Below are 20,769 nucleotides of genomic sequence, written 5' to 3' on the forward strand. Positions count from 1 at the left end.
ACATATGGGTGTTGAGAGATGTATCCATATCTCTTAATGTTGCTCTCAAAGTGCACAAGATTGATGCTTTTAACTTCAGTATTTAAAAAAAGTCTTCCTGGGGGACCCCAGAGGAGGTGAGTTCCCCCCAAAATAGCACTTTATCTCTGCTTATGTAACTCCGGTGTAGTGTCCCCTCGTCAACAGATTACTCAGAGCTGGTGATTACTTTCCTGCATTTCAATGGACAGCATATAAAAAGGACACGTGAGCTGCATTGCTTAAGAGATCCTCTCATGCTATCTCTTTTACAAAATTAGTGTCCAGTCAACAACAAAACATCAGTGATCGTATAGTGGTAGTATATTTTTCATAAGCAATGTGAAACATTAAACTTATACAAACTGGTGTACAAAACTCACATACCTGCATTGATCTCCTGGAGTGTCTCTACTCTTCTTCTCCACATCTCTTTCCAACATCAGAGATTGCAAACATTTCAGAAACAGCTAGAGGCAGGGGACAAACAACTTGTTCGCTGGGCATGTCAAAAACCTCCCTGCTTTGATCAAGACTTTAGGGAGCCTTTCAGCCCCTCTAGCAAAGGGACTGGAAAGCAAGCTTTGAAAATTCAGTACCATCTACATGCTGTCATGTTCCAGACACTGCTCCCAACCACTCAGGGCTTGCACACATACCTGCAGAAAGAAACACTTGACTTGGTGCAGGCAGTAGATTACAAAACAGCAGTTGAGAACACACTGAAAAGTTACCAAAGTAACGAGAAAGCACATGAGGTCTATGACAAGACCAAGGCCCTGTGCAATGATCTTGATATTCCCGAAACTGTGACACAGAGGAAGAAGCGTAGAAACATGGAAGACTTTGTAGTCGAGGCATCATGTGGAGCAACATTAAACATAAATAAACTGGTGTACAAAACTCACATACCTGCATTTCAATGGACAGCATAAAAGGACTCGTGAGCTGGGTTCTGGTGCTCAGATTAGCTATTGATGATCACGTTGATAAATCATATAAAACAAATAGCCAATCTCACAAAAAACATGTTGCTGCATTAAACAATTAAACTAAACAAACACAACAGAACGTTATTGTCCTTATAAAATAAAAACATACATTTTGTCCACCGAGATAATACAGGCACCTTACCCTCAAGAGATCCTCACGTGCTATGAGAATCTCCCACAATCCATTGCCGTAACAAAGCTAATGCAGGCACACGTTTGTGACACCAGATGGCGCAATTGTGTATGTGCGTGTGGGGAGTCTTGCAGTAGAAAATTTGACTGTAGCGCCGCCACTGTGGGCTAAGCCCCGAATGTTTCCAGGTCCAGGCGACGCCCCTGGCAATAGCTAAGGGAATATCAGTTGTTTTATGTACTTTTGACTTGATGGCACAAGAGGAGAAGTTAAGCATCACCAGAGCTATTACAAGTCATCATCTGGACCATGAGAATATCATGGCAATCCTTCCAGGAGTTGTGGAGAAATTCTAGTCTGGAGCAAAATAACAAAATGAGTAACAAGTTACAACAAAGCCAGAAAGCTGCATCCAAATTTCAATTATAGGGTTATTGTATTTTACAGAAATTAGGAGTGTGCATACAGTGTTGCGAGTTGTCTTATTTGAACATGAGCTTTAGAACTACTGTCAAAACGAATTCATTAATAAATATCTTTCAATTAGCAAACTTAAAGTCATCTCCAAATTATGAGAACATTGACGGCCAGTATTTTAGTTTTTATTTATTATTTGAGACCTATATCATATGAAGTTTTCTTCTTAATTCAATTTTTCCACCTCTGTAAAACAAATCAAAAGTCTTGGAGCCAGACTGCGACTTGTTGCAAGAGCCATAAGTGGGTAATGATGCTCGACTTCACACATCTTTCTTGGTAGGGTGATGATGTGTTGGGTTAGTGTGAAACTGTCACTGAATTCAGCTGAATAAGCGGAGCAAGATGGCTCCATAAAGAACACAAGCAGCTCAGTTAAAGGGAATATATTGAAGGTATCTGTGCTGCCTTTGTACTTGCCAAATGATTATAGATCTTTGAACACTAGCTTCAAATTGACGGAGGGGTAGCCATGTTGATATGAATTCAAGGTATTTGGTTGAAAGAGCAGTATTAGCTTATATTGATGAGGAAATACTGTAAATAATGTTGTCATTGTGAGGAAGCACCAATTCCTTCACTAACTGTTTGCTAGGAAAGACAAACTTTTTCTCACATACAGTTTTCTTCATGGATAAAATAATTGTACCTAGCATTATTATATGAATATATAAGTAGACATGTTGTCATGTAAGCAATTACCTGTCAGAGTTTGAGTCCTTTGTGGAAGCCATCTTGTGTAACAGGAAGCAGGCCTCAACAGCAGTAGTTTAGTTAAGAAAATGTTTCATATTTCTGGTTCACTTGTCAACTCTTACTAGAGTACTATCTCCTGATAGGCCAGTTTGAACTGAAAAGGTTCAATATCTGATATCTGGGTGCAGCAGTGTGAATAATGTTTTTTTTCTTTATATTTTGAAGGCTGTAAGTGAAAGCTCTGCCTATATTTCCAACATGCCACCCTGCCAGCAAGATTTGTCCATGTGTCTGTAGTACAAAATGCTTACAATTGATCTGCTGATGTAAACAGAGAGAGAGTGACTCATTGATTTCTCGCATTTACTTTTCCAGCTGGATTAAAGTAGTCCCCATTGCCCTCTTACCATTTTAAATAATGTAAAGATATTACATTCTGGAGAATAATCCTACAACTTGACAGTGAACTTCTTGATATATGTATTGACAGAATATATCCGTATATTGTTTCCCCCCCCCCCTATCAGAAAAACTATAAATCTCATGAAAATAAAGTTATCTGTTAACCTTCATCTTGAAGGACTATAGAGCATATGATGTTTTGATATAAGGTCACAAAGAGCTCTAGAGGCTTCTCCCTGTGTGAGCAGCTAAACATATTGTAGACCCCTGTGAGAATGCAGTGCTAAAGGGCAGCCTCTGTAGCTTCATGGATTAAATCATATTTCTAAGTCATCTGACCCCTCACCATGGAGGGATTACTGAACAGGCCTACATTTAACACAAAGAAACATACACAAACTACAGAGACACAAAGCAAATGTAAATACACACACAATAACTACGAAATGTGGCAAAACAACAGTAAAATACACTGATTAACTGCAAAGAGACATGACATCACCACAAGGTGACATACAACAACACATAAGAGAGGATTAACATCTATACATTCAGGTTAATGTCTGACCCTGTTGCTTATTGTGTTAAACTCCTCGTAAAGAGACACAAAACGTGAACCCGCTATGCAAAAACACTGGGACGGAGAAGTGTCAAAAAGACTGGATTTAATAAGTCCACAAAAACCAGGCAGGGGACAAAGCAAACTCTGAACAGAGTGGGGAGAACGTGGAGCAGGGCTGAGACGGAGGTTGGGCTGGACGTGGCAGGCAGGACGGAATGGAATGTGGAGTTTCTGGAACAGGCAAAAAACAGAACAGGATTAGTATATGAAAAATCCAACAGGAAGAGTATACAAAAGAACTACAAAATCTAGTCAGGCGGAACTGGAGTTTACCACTGTGAGTATACGAAGAACTGGCGAAGTCTGATGATCGAACCGGAGTTTTAAGCAGCAGCAGGTGAGTGGTGGTAATCAGTGATGATGAGAAACAGGAGCGGAGGTGAGTTTGGCGGAAAACGGAAAGTAGGTCAACCACGCCCAGCCAGGAAGACAGACAAACAAATAGAAAAAAGGAGAAGGAGATACCGCAATTCCTCACATATTGTATCATAATCCACCCTATTCTGAAGGAAATGGGTTTCGGATTTGTCTCTGAAACACGAGACAAATCATGGACGTCCAAGGACTCTTAATCTGACTGAGCGCTAACATTATGAGTCTCAGTGTAAATTTGCTGCCACCTAGATGAACCTTTTATTGATCATTATCATCATTGTCACACTTGATGAGCTAGATGACTCGTTGACTCAGAAAACACAATATTTTATTGAACCAGAATTTCTGAACGTTAATACATAAACTTGTCATACATCATCACAGCTGCATTTGTCTGTATTACATTTATGCTTAACCAAATTAAATTGTCATATCCATCCACTGTAAAGACAAACAATCCTATAATAAGACTTTTATCATTTGAAAGATTTGAATCTTGAACTATTATCCTATTTATTTTAAAAATACTCATACTGATAATTTGCATGATGCAAATTCTACCGTCAAGTTGATTTACTTTAATTTTCTATTTTACACAATAAATTCAAGTTTCAGGGCGGCTGTGGCTCAGTGGGTAGTGTGATGGACTTCGAATCAGGGGATAGCAAGTTCGAGTCCCACTCCAGTCAGCATGTCGTTGTGTCCCTGGGCAAGACACTTCACCCCAAATTGCTCCTGTGGGGATTGTCCACAGTACTCAATGTATGTTAGTCGCTTTGGATAAAATCGTCTAACAAATGACATGTAATGTAATGTAAAAAAGTTCTATTTATAAAGTAGATTGTATATCCAATGCAGGGCTCATCAACATGGTTTTAAGGACATTAGGTTAAATGGTCAACAAACATTGTGTCTATACAATCAAGCCAATTTAAAGTAAAACATATATTAAAAAAGCTGTAAAAGTGTTGGTTTGCAATTTAACTTTTTGATTAAGAAAATATGTAACAAAATTCTAATTCATACACGACAATGAGCATGGACATAATGATGATTAAATGTGAGAATGACGTGTGCTGAGGGCTGGAGATCCTGTTGTTCAGTGTAGTGACGTATCTGCAGGAGCTCTTTCTCCAGCTCTTTTTTTAGGCCTTGGGCCCATCCCCCTCAGCATGGAGGTTGCTGGGTGTAGTTGCCATGGTAACGCTATCTGAGGCTTCTGGGGCCTGAGTAGAGCTCCTCCTCGTGGGCAGAGAGAGAGTTGGTGTTACACACTTGAATCAGGAATGACATGATGTAATGCAACAACATCAAGAGGTTAGAATCTCACATCATCTCGTTGCCCTCTGAGGCTTTGATCGCTTTGTATTTGTGTTTCTTCAATGTGTGAGCGATGAACCACACAACCAGGACGATAAGGACACACCCGAGCAACGCACCAATCACTGCGCCGGCAATCACTCCATCTCCCACATCTGTACAATGAAGGGGAATAAGGCCTTTTTTAATACTGGTGTTGATGTGCATATTGTACGGAAGCCCTGAGAGGCAAATTATTTAAAACATGTGGTAATCTCCCTTAATCCAATCTATAAAGTTTCCTCTCATTTCAATTACTTAAAACATTTTGCCAATATGACTTTTCATTTTTCTTTTACGTGAAACAAACTGGTGACGGTACAAACGTTTTACTCAATAAATGTTTTCTTTTGTTTCATGAAGATTGTTTGTTTTGTAACTCTCATGTTGGCCTTGGACTAAAAGCATTCCTTTTTTTTCAGGTCAGTTAGAATTTTTCAATGCGAGAGTGCAAATAAGAGTGACCCAAAAAAAGTAACGTTGTTAAAGGGATAGTGGAAATCCGCGAATTTTGGGTTTAACTTATGTATTTGTATTAAAAATAAGCATAATAAACAATTTTTTTTAATTTCATGCGCCTAGTTTCATTTTATTTTCAATTTTACTGCGCCCTCTCAATGAAACTAAATACTTCGGGAATCGTCGGGAATCTTCGGGTGATGACGAGAGCAGAGGAAGACGGGCACAAACAATGGCGGACATTCAATAGCATTTGCATGTGAATAGCCGACCTTTATTATGGTGAATAGATGTGTTTTGTATGGCTGTAGTGCGACAGCAAATGCAGAGAATGGCGTATCGACTCATGCGTTTCCAAGAAACCCAGCCATTCGTCGTCAGTGGGTGAAATTTGTTCAGACATTTTCACTATAGGTAATACTATAAGACTGTAAGACGGCAATACTTTATACCGAGTATATTGCCATAAATATGATGATTGATTATCAGTAAAAAATTATACGTGACACAACGACATTGGATTAACCTTGAGATGCGTTTTTATTCCGTTGAACACAACTTTTGATCACAAATCAAAAAAGGTAAGACGTAATTATTGTAATATTTTTGGAACCGGATGTTGTTTACTTTCTCTTTTCTGGCTGATAGCTCCAGGAATTCGAGGTCTTACAGTGATGACATTACATCTGTGGAGTCTCAGCTTTAAATCGTATATCTTGTTTGTGCAGTTAAGATAGTAATAAGGGCATTTCCACCGTGTGTTGTGTGTAAAAAAGCGTTAGCATTAGTTAGCATTGTTTCGCTCAATGCTAATTCAAAGGCTTGGTATTACTCTTGTGTTTTTTCTAGCTAACAATTGTTCTTATTGTCAGTTAGCGGAGTTTCTTACCTTTAAAAGGGTATGAAACATTAATAGTTTCATAAATGTTAAGAAGCCCTGAGACATGTGAGAGAAAAAAAACTGTGGGAGGGGTCCACTGGGGGACCTTCGGGCTTAACTGGTTAACAATGATTAATATTTGTAAAGGCTACAGGTGATCTTAAGATGCGTGAGCTATGCTTAGGGACCTACCAGTCAAGATTATTTGTGCGTAGGGGTGCATCATCTGGCGCCTGGTCCTGGTCATCCTCGCCATTGCCCATGCCGTGAACCATCACCTCGGGCTCGGGCTCGAACAAATAAGGACGTAATGGTCCATCGTCTGGCTCAATATTCTCACCATCGTCGCTTACTGAACCGGATTCAGATTCAGTTCCTAAAACGACATTTTCGTAGGAAAGCCGAGAGGATGTTTCTGACTCGCTATCATCACTGGATACCTCGTAAAATCCTTCTTCTTTGTCTGGTATATTTGCCCTTCCACGTTCTATCTGCATAGACGCCATAGTTTGTTATCGTATCGTCTTCCTGAGTTTTCGTCACTTCCGGTTTGGCTGAGTCGAACATTTCGTTTCTAAAAAACTTCGGGGAAGCTGCAATAAAGTGCTTCTAACATGCGTAAGGCAATTATTATATTTTTTTAATCAGGTGTGATTGTTTTGGTACGTAATTATGCTTGTATATAAGTTAAAACGAAACTATTTGAGGTTCCATTTCCACTATCCCTTTAATTTTCTGGCAACGCTTTAGTTTTCTTTCAATTTGCAAAAATGTTTCACGGATAAATAAACAACAGAAAATTATCTAAATATTCTCAAAACAATTAATTAAATAAATAAATAAACATACCATGATTTAACTCTAAGGTGCAAGTTGAAAATCCCTCTCCATTTGTAGCGTTGCACTGGTATTCCCCAAACTCAAACTGGGATATGTTTCTGATTTCCAGAATTCCAGTATCGGTCGCTGAAGAGACAAGTGCACACATGTTTATAACAAAGCAACAAGTATATTACAGGCAAACACACATGCAGTACTGACTTCTTCCCATCACAGGCCTCCTTGTCCTGGCCTGGTCCAGTCTGATCCAGGTGTAGGTCGGGGGGGGGGCTGCCGCGCTCGCTGTGACAGGTCAGAGTGACCAGGTGTCCCGACTCCACGTCCCCGTGGACGGAGCAATAAGGAGTCGAGGGAGTCTCTGACAGAGCACAGAGGACACATTAAATGACATTCAAAACTACTGGTGTAATCCTGAATCATTCATTTTATTTTAAAAAGGTATCATATTTTAAGTCTTAAAAGTACCCAGTAACAATATATGTTAAATAAATGGAAGTAGATTTCCACTATATAAAAAGTAGGTTGAAATATGATATAGTTGAGTAAAGTATGTTACACTGAAAAAACTGAACCGTTGACTTTAATTAAATGTATTTTGTCAACAGATTTCACACAACTGTATTAGGTTTGTTGAAAGCAATAATATTAAGTTGAACCTAGTATTTTTTATTGAAACGTAATAGTATTGCTTTCATCTATCTAATACAGTTATGTGGAATCTGTTGACATAATACATTTCATTAAAATCAATGTTTCAGTTTTTTCAGATCAGTTTAGAAAGAATATAGAAAGAGTTCATACTTTTCACTTCTGCTTTAAGGTTTTCATATGATAATCAGGAAAGGAGGGGCATTAAAGTGAGGGGGCATCCTCCTCCATTTGAGCATCAAACACTTAATTTCTTGCAATCTGTTGGCTTTATATGCACCATTTAGGGTGTAAATGTCTTGATTTATTTAAAGGAAAGCACACATCTCTGGGTGCCAGGTGATAATTATAAATGTGATAATGTATGCCATTTAAATGTTTTGGGCTGGAATGTGCAGCAACATATTATAATTATGGCCTTTATATTGATTACAATCTGAGAAACGATGTTAAGCCATTTGATTGATCAAATATGATCAATATGCCTGTTAATTCTGACTGCTCATTTTTATTTCTGTTCATTTTTATAGTATCACAGCCATTCTTTCAGAAAGCAAAGACATGTTGTGCACTTCCTGGTTGAGAGTACTGTATGTATACATATGTGTTTTGATTTGTTAAAAATGACAAATCCTTTTTGTGGGTCTTTGAATCGACATCAGGCAGGAAGTGTTGGGTGTGGCCTTACAACTGTCACCTCCTGAGACTGAATCCTAACTGTATATTTCCCAACACCTACCTTCTCTATATGCTGCTGAACATCTTTAACAGGAAATAACTTCATTATTGAAATGTATTCTGTTTTCACAACAAGGGTAAAGCTTCCCCCCTTTTTTGTTATTCATGATCCACTCCCTCTCCTTAACATATTACCATAATTCTATGTAACAGTAAGAGATGATGAAAATCTTTCATCCCGTGATAATCAGCACGAGAACAGCCATACATATTCATACAGCATGAATCACATTCAGTATGCAGACACCGTCCTGCTAACATTTTCATAAAGGTTATGAAATACAAGACGTGTGTTTAGCATGCAGCAGAAGCTGATATATACTCTGTATGCAGTACAAGGATGCAGTCACAGTCCTCCTCTAATTTCACACTGACAATGAGGAGACTGCTGCAGTAACCATGGAAACTAGTGAGGATACTGAGGCCTGCGAGGTTGTCCCTGGTAACTCGCTGAATGAGAAGATTCAAACTGAATGTGATTCCCTAATCTCGCTTTTCAGGGTCGCTGTTTTAATAGATTTGTTATTGTAACAACACTGAACATAGACACAGTCATCTCTGCACTGACATATTTATTGTAACTGTTACATAAAACCTTCTTAACTTTATAACTGATAGTGCGTTACAATGTGACTGTAGGTGATTTCATGTGGTCATTGTTTACTTTATAATGCATTACAACTGTGATTATAACAAATATATAATTGATTAAATAATCAATGGAACAATAGAAAATAATACACTATGATCATTGCAAAAAATTTTCAGTAATAGACCATCAAAAAACATAATGATAGCTGAACCGTAAAAGTAATTTTGATAGTCAGTAATGGTTACGGTCCAAATAGATTAAAGGGGCCCTATTCTGCTAATTTCCAGGTTCATATCAGTATTTTGTGTTCCTCTACTGTGACATGTCTCCATGCTTTAATGTTCAAAAAGCTCTTTATTTCTCTCATACTGCCTGTGCTGAAGCACCTCTTTTCACCCTCTGTCTGAAACCAGAGCCTAGCCTGCTCTGAGCTGGCCTGCTCTGTTGTGATTGGTCAATGTCAATGCATGTTGAAAAATATTTTCAAATGAAAGCAAAAGACTAATATAAGTCTCTGACACATTACTAATCTACCTTCACATGAATAATGTGAGAAAGACAAATAAGGATTAAGACATTCAAACATTCAACTTAAAACTAAAACAACAAAAAAACCTTGGTCCATGTTATTTTTCAAACCTCTAAGAGGCCGATAATGTGCTTTGGCTCTCCTTTTTCAGGCAGCCACACCCTTATGAGCAGCAGAACAATGGCTGATCACCGGGACAAGGTTTTCTTGTATTTATCTACCAGTAATAACGGTTTCAGACAGCAACAGCAGATCATCCTGTCAGACCGAACACATGTCTCGGTGTGAGCGCTGGTGTAAAAGCACCTTCAGAGAAACGAAGAACGACTTTTTGCTTTGCTCACTAACGTTCAGCCGATACTGCTGAGGGGTGTGGCGCGGTAATCCCCTTCACACTGTACACTCTCACAGTGTTATTTTACCTGATAAGAACTCTTATTCTGTATTCTCTATTATTAATGATGTACTTTCTTACTCATTTAATGGGTTTGACCTTTTTTTCTTCTACCCAGTAGGGTGTGTTACTAAATGTATTTACTCAAGTATTCTACTAAAATACACATTTGAGGTACTTTTTCAATTTCCTGCTACTTTACACTTTGACTTCAAAATAATTCTGAGGCAAATAATATTCTTTTTACTCAACTGTATTTTTTGGATCGCTTCAGTTGCTTTGCAGTACCAGATTGTCAATACAAAACATTGATGTATTATTATAGGTCAAGCTGCATCAATAATCATAATACATGGTATATATGATACTTAAATCGTCCATTCTGCATTATAAGTACACGTTTTCTATACTGCAGTATACTTTAAGTTAAGTAAAAGGGTATACTACAAATAATGAATACTGATTACTTCCTCCTTTAATTCTTCTTCAGGTAAGAACCAGTGGTTGAATAAACCACTTTTCAAGTAACTTATTCATTTCCATTAAATGTCTAATGTTTAAAGCTCCACAACAGCAACCTTTTCTATTTACAAATTGGGTTGAAAACCTTTTTTCACCCTCTTCAGTTCTCAAAACTTACCGAAAACAAGCACAAAGATATCGGCCTCAGATACTCCCTCAAAATCAGGAAGGTTGTGAACCTGACAGCTGTACACGCCGGTGTCTGATGGTTGTATGTTCCTTATTATGATGGAGGCATTTTTGGTCGTGGCGGGAGAGAAGGGAGGCTGAACCCGGCCCTCATAAGATGTTGCAATGTCTACGGTTCCAGATAGATAGTAATACACCTGAAAACACACGGCAACACCTTAGACACAATAAAGACTCAACTGTTTCTGTCAATCCTCATTGTAAAACTGGCTTGCCCAAGAGGTCCAGATGTTCTGAGTATAAGATACACTGTAGATACTCAATGATACCAACATTCACACTGGATATGTGCTTTAATCAGAGAGAGAATGGTGTCTTCTGTATTGTGAAGGCAGTTTATTGGATTAGCATTGCCAACACAAATATTTTTCACAAGGATAGTTTCAAATAGTAGTATAAAAAAGTAGAAATATGTATGTTTATGACGTAGTCCCCTTAAATAATAAATAAAAAAACTTCAAATTGTCCATGGTCCTAAATAAATCCCTTTTAGTGTTATTAGGTCCAGAGGATGGTACCATTTTGCTCATAAAGTAACTTGAACACATGTAACAGATAATTAAACATGAATGGTCCTGTTAAATCAGTTTAAAACTCAGAAGAAAAATCATACTGGATTGGTGTTTTAAAAAACTGCCTTTATCTGATTTGGCAGTCAGTCTTTGTTGTCTCAGTGAGGTGTGTCTCATGACCGTTGGTGAAGAATACGCTGCATACTGGAGTAGAAAAAGGCGCTAACCTGTGTGGAAGATGTGTTTTATGTTAGGCTCTATAATGAGGTTAATAGTAAACGATGGCAAATTAAATTTGAATATTTTCAAAATGTTCAGGTTTTCATTAGATACCACCCAGCATGCATCCAGCTCAAAGGCATGTTGCATTTGAATAACCAGGTAAATCGACCACATGGCACTACTTGGTGAAGGGCAGGGATTGGAACATTGAAATACAAAATGACGGACGGCTTTAAAAATCACTCAAAGCATTGTGCAGTTATTAAACAAAACTGTAAGCCACTGGAGTGATACCAATTGTAAAGGGGTATTATCAGGCTTATTAAATATATTATGAAATATTCTGATACTCACTTTGAACCCATAAGTCACTATACCTGATTTCACAGTATCCTTCCATCCCAGTGAATAATAATAACATTTTGAGAAAAGCTCAGTGTGTATCTACCGGCTTTGGTATCGCTGAGGACGTTGCAACAAAGTCCCACTGGATGTTGAGTTTTTTTGTGTCCGGCGCAGAAGTCACAAACGTACATGGCAGCAGGACATCTGTTCCCCTTGTAACGTTGACATATTTGTGCGGAGTGCTGACCTTGATCAGTTCAACACATCCTGCAAAAACAAGTCAAATCAAAATAAATACCCAGAAATTCAAACAGAAACATGAAAAAAATCCTCAGAACACTGAATTACAGGCAGCAAGGTTGTTACCTATGATGCTTAAAAGCACCAACAACGACATCGTGGAGCACATCTCGACTGAATGTTGGATTCTTTCACAGGTCTTCTCAAGAAATGAATTTTCCACTCTCTCAACCACTGACTCCTGCACCCAACAGGAAGAGAGGGTCAGCAACGCTTACAGTATGAGAGGCAAGGTTACTGTATGCTGGGTAATGGACTGGCCTGTTGATAACAATGTTTGCAAACCAATGTTTGCCAGACTGGGTGTGTTATTCTTTTTCAAACTTGATTTAGCCAGTTATAATTGTGGGTGTGGGGAGATGAAAACTAGAAAAAAACGTACCATACATATAAGAATAACTGAGATAATACAATGTCCATTTTGAATTACAGCAAATGAAGTTATAGCCTATTGTGTGACTTTAGAAGGCAGGTTCAGGTAATCAACTTGTATCATTACTACAGGCTAAATATACTATAGGCCTACAGGTAAATGTAATTCAAAATCTTACTTAAGTAAAAGTACAAAAGTATTAGCATCAACATGTTTTACCAAAAATAAAAGTAATAGATGATTTGAATTACTGATGTACACACATGTACAATGTTCATCATTTGAATGTTGCTGCTGATAAAGGTAGAGCTGATATTAATGATTGACGATGCTGTTGGTTTATTTATATTGTGGCATAATATTCAGATTCTGCAAAGTAACAAGCTGTAAATATGTCCCTGAAATGTAATGGAGCAAAAATATAAAGTAGCATAAAATGGAAATACTCCAGTAGAAGTACCTCAAAATTAGTAAGTACCTTACTTGAGTACAAGTACTTAGTTACATTGCACCGCTGGTTGTGACACTGATGGTTAATTCACGTTGCAGCACTTTGGCAGTGGTTTCTCCTCAGCGCATTGCTCCATCCTCCTTGTCTTGTAAGTCATTCCGGGTCAGGGCTTCTGGCGGAGGAATTCATGTAATTTAATCTCCACCTGGCCTTTATCGCTCGCCTCAAGGAAGTGTAAGCCAAAGCACTGCAACACGCTGCTTATCATTGGGGAGTTCACTCCCTGGTGCTGCCTACTTAATAAAGGCAGCTTCACCTTTGTCGTTTTCCCTCTCGCAGCATGGAGCACAATGCTGACGGAGAGAGGGAGACAGTGAATCACACATGATTAATTGTCTATAATTACCAGAAGCTGACATAAGCCATTAACAATGTGAAAAATGTTGATCAGGGGTGACTGGAGGGGTGAGGGAGGAGGTGGGGAGTGGATGGAGGCGTGTGGAGCTCATTATCCAGGAGACGATAACGTGAGAGGACAGGAAGCGAGACGATCGGGGTGTCTGCAGACTTTGTGTGCAGAAAACAACATGTGTTGGCTGCTGTGTGTGTTTGGGCAGAACTGTACGCTGCAACAACAAGGGGCCGGCTTTAAATAAGTGAAACCAACAGCATGACTCATGAGCGTCTCATCAGGATCCAAGACTCACAAACATTATGGAGGATCAAGTAGCAAGCAGTGTGAGTCAATAAGTGATCAGAGAGGGGGAAGTGAACGCTGCATTTTGTTCCGTAAACTCTGAATATTGTAAACCTGTGGGTACATTTGGGGAATACTGGTTATCTCTTCTGATATATGCTGTTTGATATATGCTCCACTGTTTGGTTCCCCCTTTATTTCAGCAACAGTCACACTTCTGTATTTGGGACGATGTTTTATTATATATCTATTTGTTATTGTTATATATGTTGAGACTCTGCAGACAAACACACTTCTTTTTATGGTAGTTTTTAAGGGCTGTGATATTTTGCTTATTTCTGAATAGTGAAAAGAAAACATCCAAAATAAACATTAAGGTGTTTATTATACTAATTGTGTTTTTGCGTCTGTTTAATTCTACCAAAGCTACCATTAGATGCTTTAGAAAATGCCTCATTTAATAGTAAAATACAATTTCAGAACAATATAATATATTGTCATAAAGTAAGCACTCAACTCTAAGAGGCCTCATGGTGATATCTCATAATTAAAAATGTCACAATTCACCCATAGTGTGTCCTCTTTAATAATTACATTTCACGTTTTTTTTAACCTTGCATATCTGCATTCATTTTTGTAATCGTTGGTTTCCTATTTATATATACATTTTTCCATTGTTGATGTACCATTTATTTGCACAAACATAATTTTAACAAAAAGGAAAAGTACTATTTCATTTCAAAATAAAAGTTTTGCCAGAAATGTGTCATTGACGTATAGAAGTATTGGACAAATTGAACATTGTAACATTGACTCACTGCTGAGAAAAAGTCAGGGGATCCCTAAAGTCATTACAGTAAGGTTTGAATATGAGCCGAGGGCCGATGACGAATCCTCCCCCCCGGCAGCGTGCACCAACTCAGAAAGTGTGTCTGCTGAGCACGGTGTCCCACACAAACCTCCAGCAGGATTCAGTGCAATACCTCCACACACACATCTCCATCCACCCACTAGCCAGTGTTTCCCTGTCAGCAGACTGCCAGCAGCTGTGAATCAGAGCTCTGGCTCAGGAACAGCACGGAGGAGTGGGGCCTTCTCTGCCTTCGGATAGACCTGTCTGGAGATAGATTGGATGTTACAACAACAAAAACAACATATAATCAAATATTTATCAGTTGACTATAGTAGTAGTGTATTTATTTTAAAAGTTTATTAGGAATGGTTTTGTTTGAGATACTGTCCATGCTCTTGTTATGAAGGGAAGCAGGGATGCAGTTCAGGAGTTGGCCAGCAGATGACAGGCCAGGCTGTTAGATGTCGTGTGCGTGTGTGTGTGTGTGTGTGTGTGTGTGTGTGTGTGTGTGTGAATCACAAACTGGCCTCACTCCTCATCTTTCAACAGCCTTGGGAAAAAACAAACAAACAAACAAATAAATACAAATAAAATAATAACCAGATATTTAGCACGGCTTTAGCACGTGCCAGGCAATCATACTGACTTTTAGAATAGTGATGTTACAAATCCAAATCGAGTGTGAGAACAATGCAACCACAGCAAGTTGCATACAGTATCATCTGACTCGCTCTGACTCAAAGGTTTTCTTTGCATTGCTTTTTTCTCCAAAATAAGTAACACATTGGCATCAAATGCAAACATGAAACACTGCTTTGATAAAAACTGTACAAATAAACCTATATTTAAATAAAGTGGGACAGGAAGTCAGTGGCAACGTCTCCTGATGCTTTTGTCACCTCTGAGTTACAGAGTGTGTTATTTGAGGAGGTGACCTGTCAGGAACAGAGCGACACAGAGGGCAGAGGGGGGGCAGTGTACATCAGCAAACAGTTTAAATGACAGCCTGTCAGTGTGCTATAACTTTCATAATGTGTGACCCTTATTGGCATAAAGAAGCATTACACCTCCCAAGACACACTATCTAATGGCATTTCTGATCATTACAATCTGTCCTTTAGTGACTGACTTCAGTCCAGAGAAAATGCCAAAATAAATTGAGTATAGGGTTTTGGGATTTGGCAGAAAAATACAATTTTATGCATTTGACTTTCAATCTTATCACAATTGAACTGACACATTTAGCTTGGCAAGAGGCGGTTTGTATTTTCCACGCAGCATAGTCTACCAAGCTAGAATTTTAAAGTGGTTCTCACTGTGCTTTCTATATACCTAATGCAAAATACAGGAGAAAGATTTCAGTATTTTGAAACTCGATTGATATTCATTTGGTCATGCAAATGTTGGAGGGAATTGACGAGCACAAACAAAGACATGTATTATCAATTCATTGTGAAAAGTGACACAGCTGGCATGTGCATCTACTCAATTACATGAAACAATCAATGTGCAGTATGATTGATCTCACCTTTAACTGCTACCCCGACATCTTTTTTGGTTTACGGATGAATTTCCTAAATGATGTCCCTTTGTGGGGGTTAGATTTAGTGTTTCAGCCGAGGTCACATTGCTTTAAAAAAGATGTGTTTTAATATTTCATTAGACACATTATACTTCCACTCTTCTTCATCTCTTCCCCCAAACAAGACATCCATGGCAACACAGATGAACATCTTGTAAAAGGAAAACAGAAGGACATGCCGCGCAGCAGGAGGAGCATGCTTCACATTTTATCATTCCAAAGATAATGCTAGAAGAAATTCTTGTTTAGGGGTAGAAGAGATTTGACTGTTAACTGACGATGACTTTAGTGGATGTTATCTGTCCTGCAAAACCCTGGATCAGAAGCACCTCTGTGTTGTAGAGGCTACTGTAATAATCATGAGCTATTCTTGAAATACTGGATGTTTCTGTTGCATAGCCATGGAAATCATGACTGTTACAACAACAGCCGAGCAAAATTAAACATCTCTCTTTCAAGTTTCAACTATTCTTCCATCGTTTGAAATGAGTTCAAGCTATTTGTTTAAAAGCACACACACGCATTATAAGCCTCAAAGCAACCACTGCTTCTTGAGCGCTTTCAAGTTTACTCCCCCCACAGAGGTACAGCCATCAATTCCTGACCCATGTTAATGCACACTTTCAATATTTAATGTTTTTATATGGAGTGCTGACAATAGAACTCAGAAATGGAGTGAGCAGCCACTTCACTGACTTCCCCTCAGCTTGCTATGCACTCCGATGCAGAAAGAGCAAAACACTACTGAGACTGAACGTGTACATTTGTATGCACACTTAACATAAATGTTGAAATCAATCAGTAGTGTTTGTACAAATTATTGTTTCGAAGCCATTTTCCAAAGGTGACTTTCAATAGGTCGTATAATTCCATCTTGATTAAATGTAAGAGTTTATCTCTGTACATCCATTCATGTTGGACATATTATTTATATACCTTCGCTCCTCTCAAGGTGAACTCACTTAGGCATAATCAACTGTCAGAGGGCCCGGTGGAGGCGCTGAGAGTAAATTAAAAGAAATCAATTAGGTGAGACAAACCCGTGCATTCAATTTGCCTCGTGTCTGAAGAGGACACGCCAGGAGAGGATCATTACCAGAGGTAAGCATGATGAAGAACACCACACACAACAACAACAAAAAAGAGCAAGAGACAATAGGTTTAGCTACAGCAGTCAATCAAATATAGATGTTTTGTTTTTTTAGACCGTCCAAATAAACCATGTAGCTCAATGTAGCTTGTGATCTCGCAATGTTAACAAAAGTAAAAAATAATTTGTGGTTTCCCCCTTGATTTGGATCGGCTCCAACATGTTATTGATTCCTTCTTAGCCCACTTTACACCCTTACACCAAATGTAATAAAACTCGCTGGCAGACAAACACATCACAAATAACCTTCTTTGGGGAGGCTTCACCATAACTTTTTATGACCTTCACACATATTAGTGGCATTGATTCTTTCTAACTATTAGGGTCCCCAGGTTATCGTTTAGGCCTTTATTCATTCCTTGGAATCAACCTCTGACCTCAAATCAGTCTTCTTAATATGTGTAGGTTCTGGTATTAACAGGGCTAAAGAAGAATAGTAATTGCAGTTGCTGGTGTTGAAAATGGAGATCTTTAGATCAACCTCCTTTTATTAGATGTCACGTGCAGAACAACTCAAAATACATACATTCTGCACATCGCTGCACATCTGCTTTTCACTTTCACATATTCAATGATCTTTTTGAGGCTTTCTGTTGAGAAAGAATTCACTTTGACCCAGTGAATGGACTAAATAATTTAAACATGATGTGTAAAGTACATACTATGAAGTGTATAGACTGAAATGTAAAGGTCTCCCTCCTCTATTAAGTGTGCTGCTGCATGCATTTCCTTGCCACCATGCATTATTTATTGTAAAACAGCTCTATCTAAAAAAATAACTGATATGGGCCAGAAAAAAGCAGATGGGGAAAACGGGGGGGGGGGGGGGGGGGGGGGGGGGGGGGGTTTGTCAGCTATTACCTATAATGGTTACTGGTTGGCTATTTTGCCATGTTTGATGGTTAGGCCTACAGCTGCTATCAACTTGGTAGCTCAACAAAACTGTGTCATTTTTATCTTACTTTTTCTTCTTTCCAAGTGAAAACAAACATACATTTTGGCCATTTTAGTGTTTAAAAGAACAAGTGGATCACTGCGCATGTGAATAGGGTTGCCAACTCGTCCCGTATTAGCCGGGACGTCCCGTATTTGAGCCAAAAGGGGGCGTGTCCCGTACGGGACTTTGTTTGTCCCGGATTCTCGTGTAAAGGGAAAAATAAAAATATGTTTCTGTTTGCGCGCAATGCAGTGTGTCTGGCTGCGTGCCTGTGTGTTTGTGTGCTCTACCCGAAGGGCACTAGGACCGCTCAGTTGACAGGGCAGGCACAATGCTCGCACGTGTGTGTGTGAGATTTTCTCCGGTGGGCCGCGGGCGCGGCATCACTGTTTGTGTGGCATGTCAGCCTGTTCAGTCGTGTTGGGAAATGAGCGCTGCCGGTGGAGGAGGTGATAATGAAAGAGGAGAAGAGAGAGAGGATGTGGTTCTGGACCCTGGTCCTTCTAAAAAGAAAATACTTGTGTCTTATAACAAACAGTGGAAGAAAAACACAGTTGGGTTTAGCCTGTGAGTGGAGATCTGTCTCGGGTCTTCTGCGCGTGTGTGTGTGTGCGTGTGTGTGTGTGTGTGTGTGTGAGTCAGTCAGCTGATTGATGGGAAAATAGTTGGTTGAAGCATAACATTAAGTCTAATAATGATGTACCGTGCATGTTCACATCATGTATACTTTGCATTACTTAATACCATTTTTCAAATATTTATTTTTTAACATTTTGGACAAAATAGTACATCGAGGTGCCCAGATGTCCCTAGTGCCCACCTATCCGATTTGAACATGCTGATGTACAATGTGATGTAGTAGCCTAATGCAGGTGTAAGACCATTGTGTTTGTAATGTGTTATAGGTATGCATAGTTTTCTATGCATTTTGAGGGTTTTGGGGGGTTTGACCCCTCGAACCCTAGGGGGCTGGCTCCCCCAAAATAATTAAATAACATAACCCTAACCCTAAAACCGAAATAAAGTAACAAAAAAAAGTAACTAAATCCGCCAGAAACCCGAAAATATTGTCCCGTTTTTCCATTTCTGGAAGTTGGCAACCCTACATGCGAATGACCTTACCATTGACAGCTTGTTTTATAACCTTTTTTGAATACCTTTTAAATGGATGTTCAATCAGTGTGCATGGTAAATGTAGTCCGCTGAAGCAATGCATTCCTCAGTGCGTCCTTCATTGACTAAGAAAGTTCTTGTGCTGGCAGTGCCTAAATGAACCAGGATGCATTACATACGAGCTTCTGACGCAACTGCAAACTCAGCTCTCTCGGTCAATATAGCAAGCACTGAAGGAAGTATTGGATATTCACTGGCTACATCACATCGCCCCTAAATTACCTCTGTCCCAAGAGGCGTGTCCTTGAGAGACTACGGCCCATGAGTCCCAAGATTGCGACTAACTACCGGCAAAATGTCATCCCCATTAGCCTCAGATGTAGTTTGTGTTTGGTGCTAATAAGCCAATGTTAGCATGCTAACATGCTACACTAAGAAGGTCAACCTGTTTCTGCATGCTAGCATTGTCATTGTGAGCACGTTGACATTAGCATTTAGCTTAAAGCACTGCTGTGTCTTGGCCTTACAGAGCTGCTAGCGCTGTTGACGCTAAGTCTTGTTAATGTTTTGAATCAATTAGAATTTAAAATATGTGTAGGTTTTTGTGCATCAGGATTGTAGGAGAACAGGCCAGGTAACGTAACACACATTCACATTCATCTTTAATGCCTCAGACTGCATAGTGAGGTAATGTTTCCACCTGAAAAGTGGCTATTAGCAAACTAACTTTGTGTTGTAATTACACGAGTAAATAATGCATCAGCTTATCCCACACATCAATCCTTTTCACATAGTAGCATATGCAGTCACGTCTACTTTCCATGCTATAAATCGGATATATTGCACACCCAGCTGCGTAGCCTACATGTGTCATTTGTATGCATGTGCACATAAGATCCCTGGGTCCTGCTCCTGAAGACACAACCCAGTCTCACAGCATTTCGTGTTCACCAACACGATTTTTAATCTATTGATTCGTGTTCACCAACACGATTTGCCCCTTTTTTTCGTGTTGCACAGCACGATTTTAAAAGCAATGTATTTCTACTGCCTGCAGCACGTCTTTTTCTCCGGTCGGGTCGAGGAAGACCGGAAGCTGTGTGGTTCATAAAAACATGTTCTTACTCAATATCAAGCCACAGTTATTGCTTTATTTGAAATCGTATAATTTCGGACTTTTGTTGCCGTCTGTGAGGAAAATAAATGGGGCTCAGAGCCTCAGAATACGGAAATCTGTATTTTTAAAATATTTTTTTCCTTCTAATTCGATATTCTTTTCAAAATAACACACTGTTATTTACTCACCAATAACACACAATTATCCTTGCTTTTATTTATTGGTTTAATTCCATAATCTCGGGCTTTTTTG

At 39.0% G+C, this 20,769-nt stretch overlaps 1 protein-coding gene and 1 long non-coding RNA gene across 2 annotated transcripts; both read right to left on the reverse strand.

Annotated features, from left to right (window-relative positions):
- Positions 1 to 3,362: 3,362 nt before the first annotated feature.
- Positions 3,363 to 3,722, reverse strand: LOC117552932. Its single transcript, XR_004570051.1, has 2 exons — positions 3,614 to 3,722; positions 3,363 to 3,511 (listed from the first exon to the last, which is right to left on the reverse strand). It is a non-coding gene; the product is annotated as an uncharacterized LOC117552932 (long non-coding RNA).
- Positions 3,723 to 4,080: 358 nt separating this feature from the next.
- LOC117552881 (V-set and immunoglobulin domain-containing protein 1-like) lies at positions 4,081 to 12,434 on the reverse strand. Its single transcript, XM_034226551.1, is given in 8 exon segments — positions 4,081 to 4,957; positions 5,046 to 5,190; positions 7,263 to 7,379; positions 7,455 to 7,521; positions 7,523 to 7,611; positions 10,795 to 11,002; positions 12,048 to 12,211; positions 12,311 to 12,434. Coding segments are annotated over 8 exon segments (930 nt in total). The 5' UTR covers positions 12,354 to 12,434; the 3' UTR covers positions 4,081 to 4,860.
- Between the last annotated feature and the right edge of the window lie 8,335 nt (positions 12,435 to 20,769).

This window comes from Gymnodraco acuticeps, unplaced genomic scaffold (assembly GCF_902827175.1).
Source record: "Gymnodraco acuticeps unplaced genomic scaffold, fGymAcu1.1, whole genome shotgun sequence".
Taxonomy (NCBI): Eukaryota; Metazoa; Chordata; class Actinopteri; order Perciformes; family Bathydraconidae; genus Gymnodraco; species Gymnodraco acuticeps.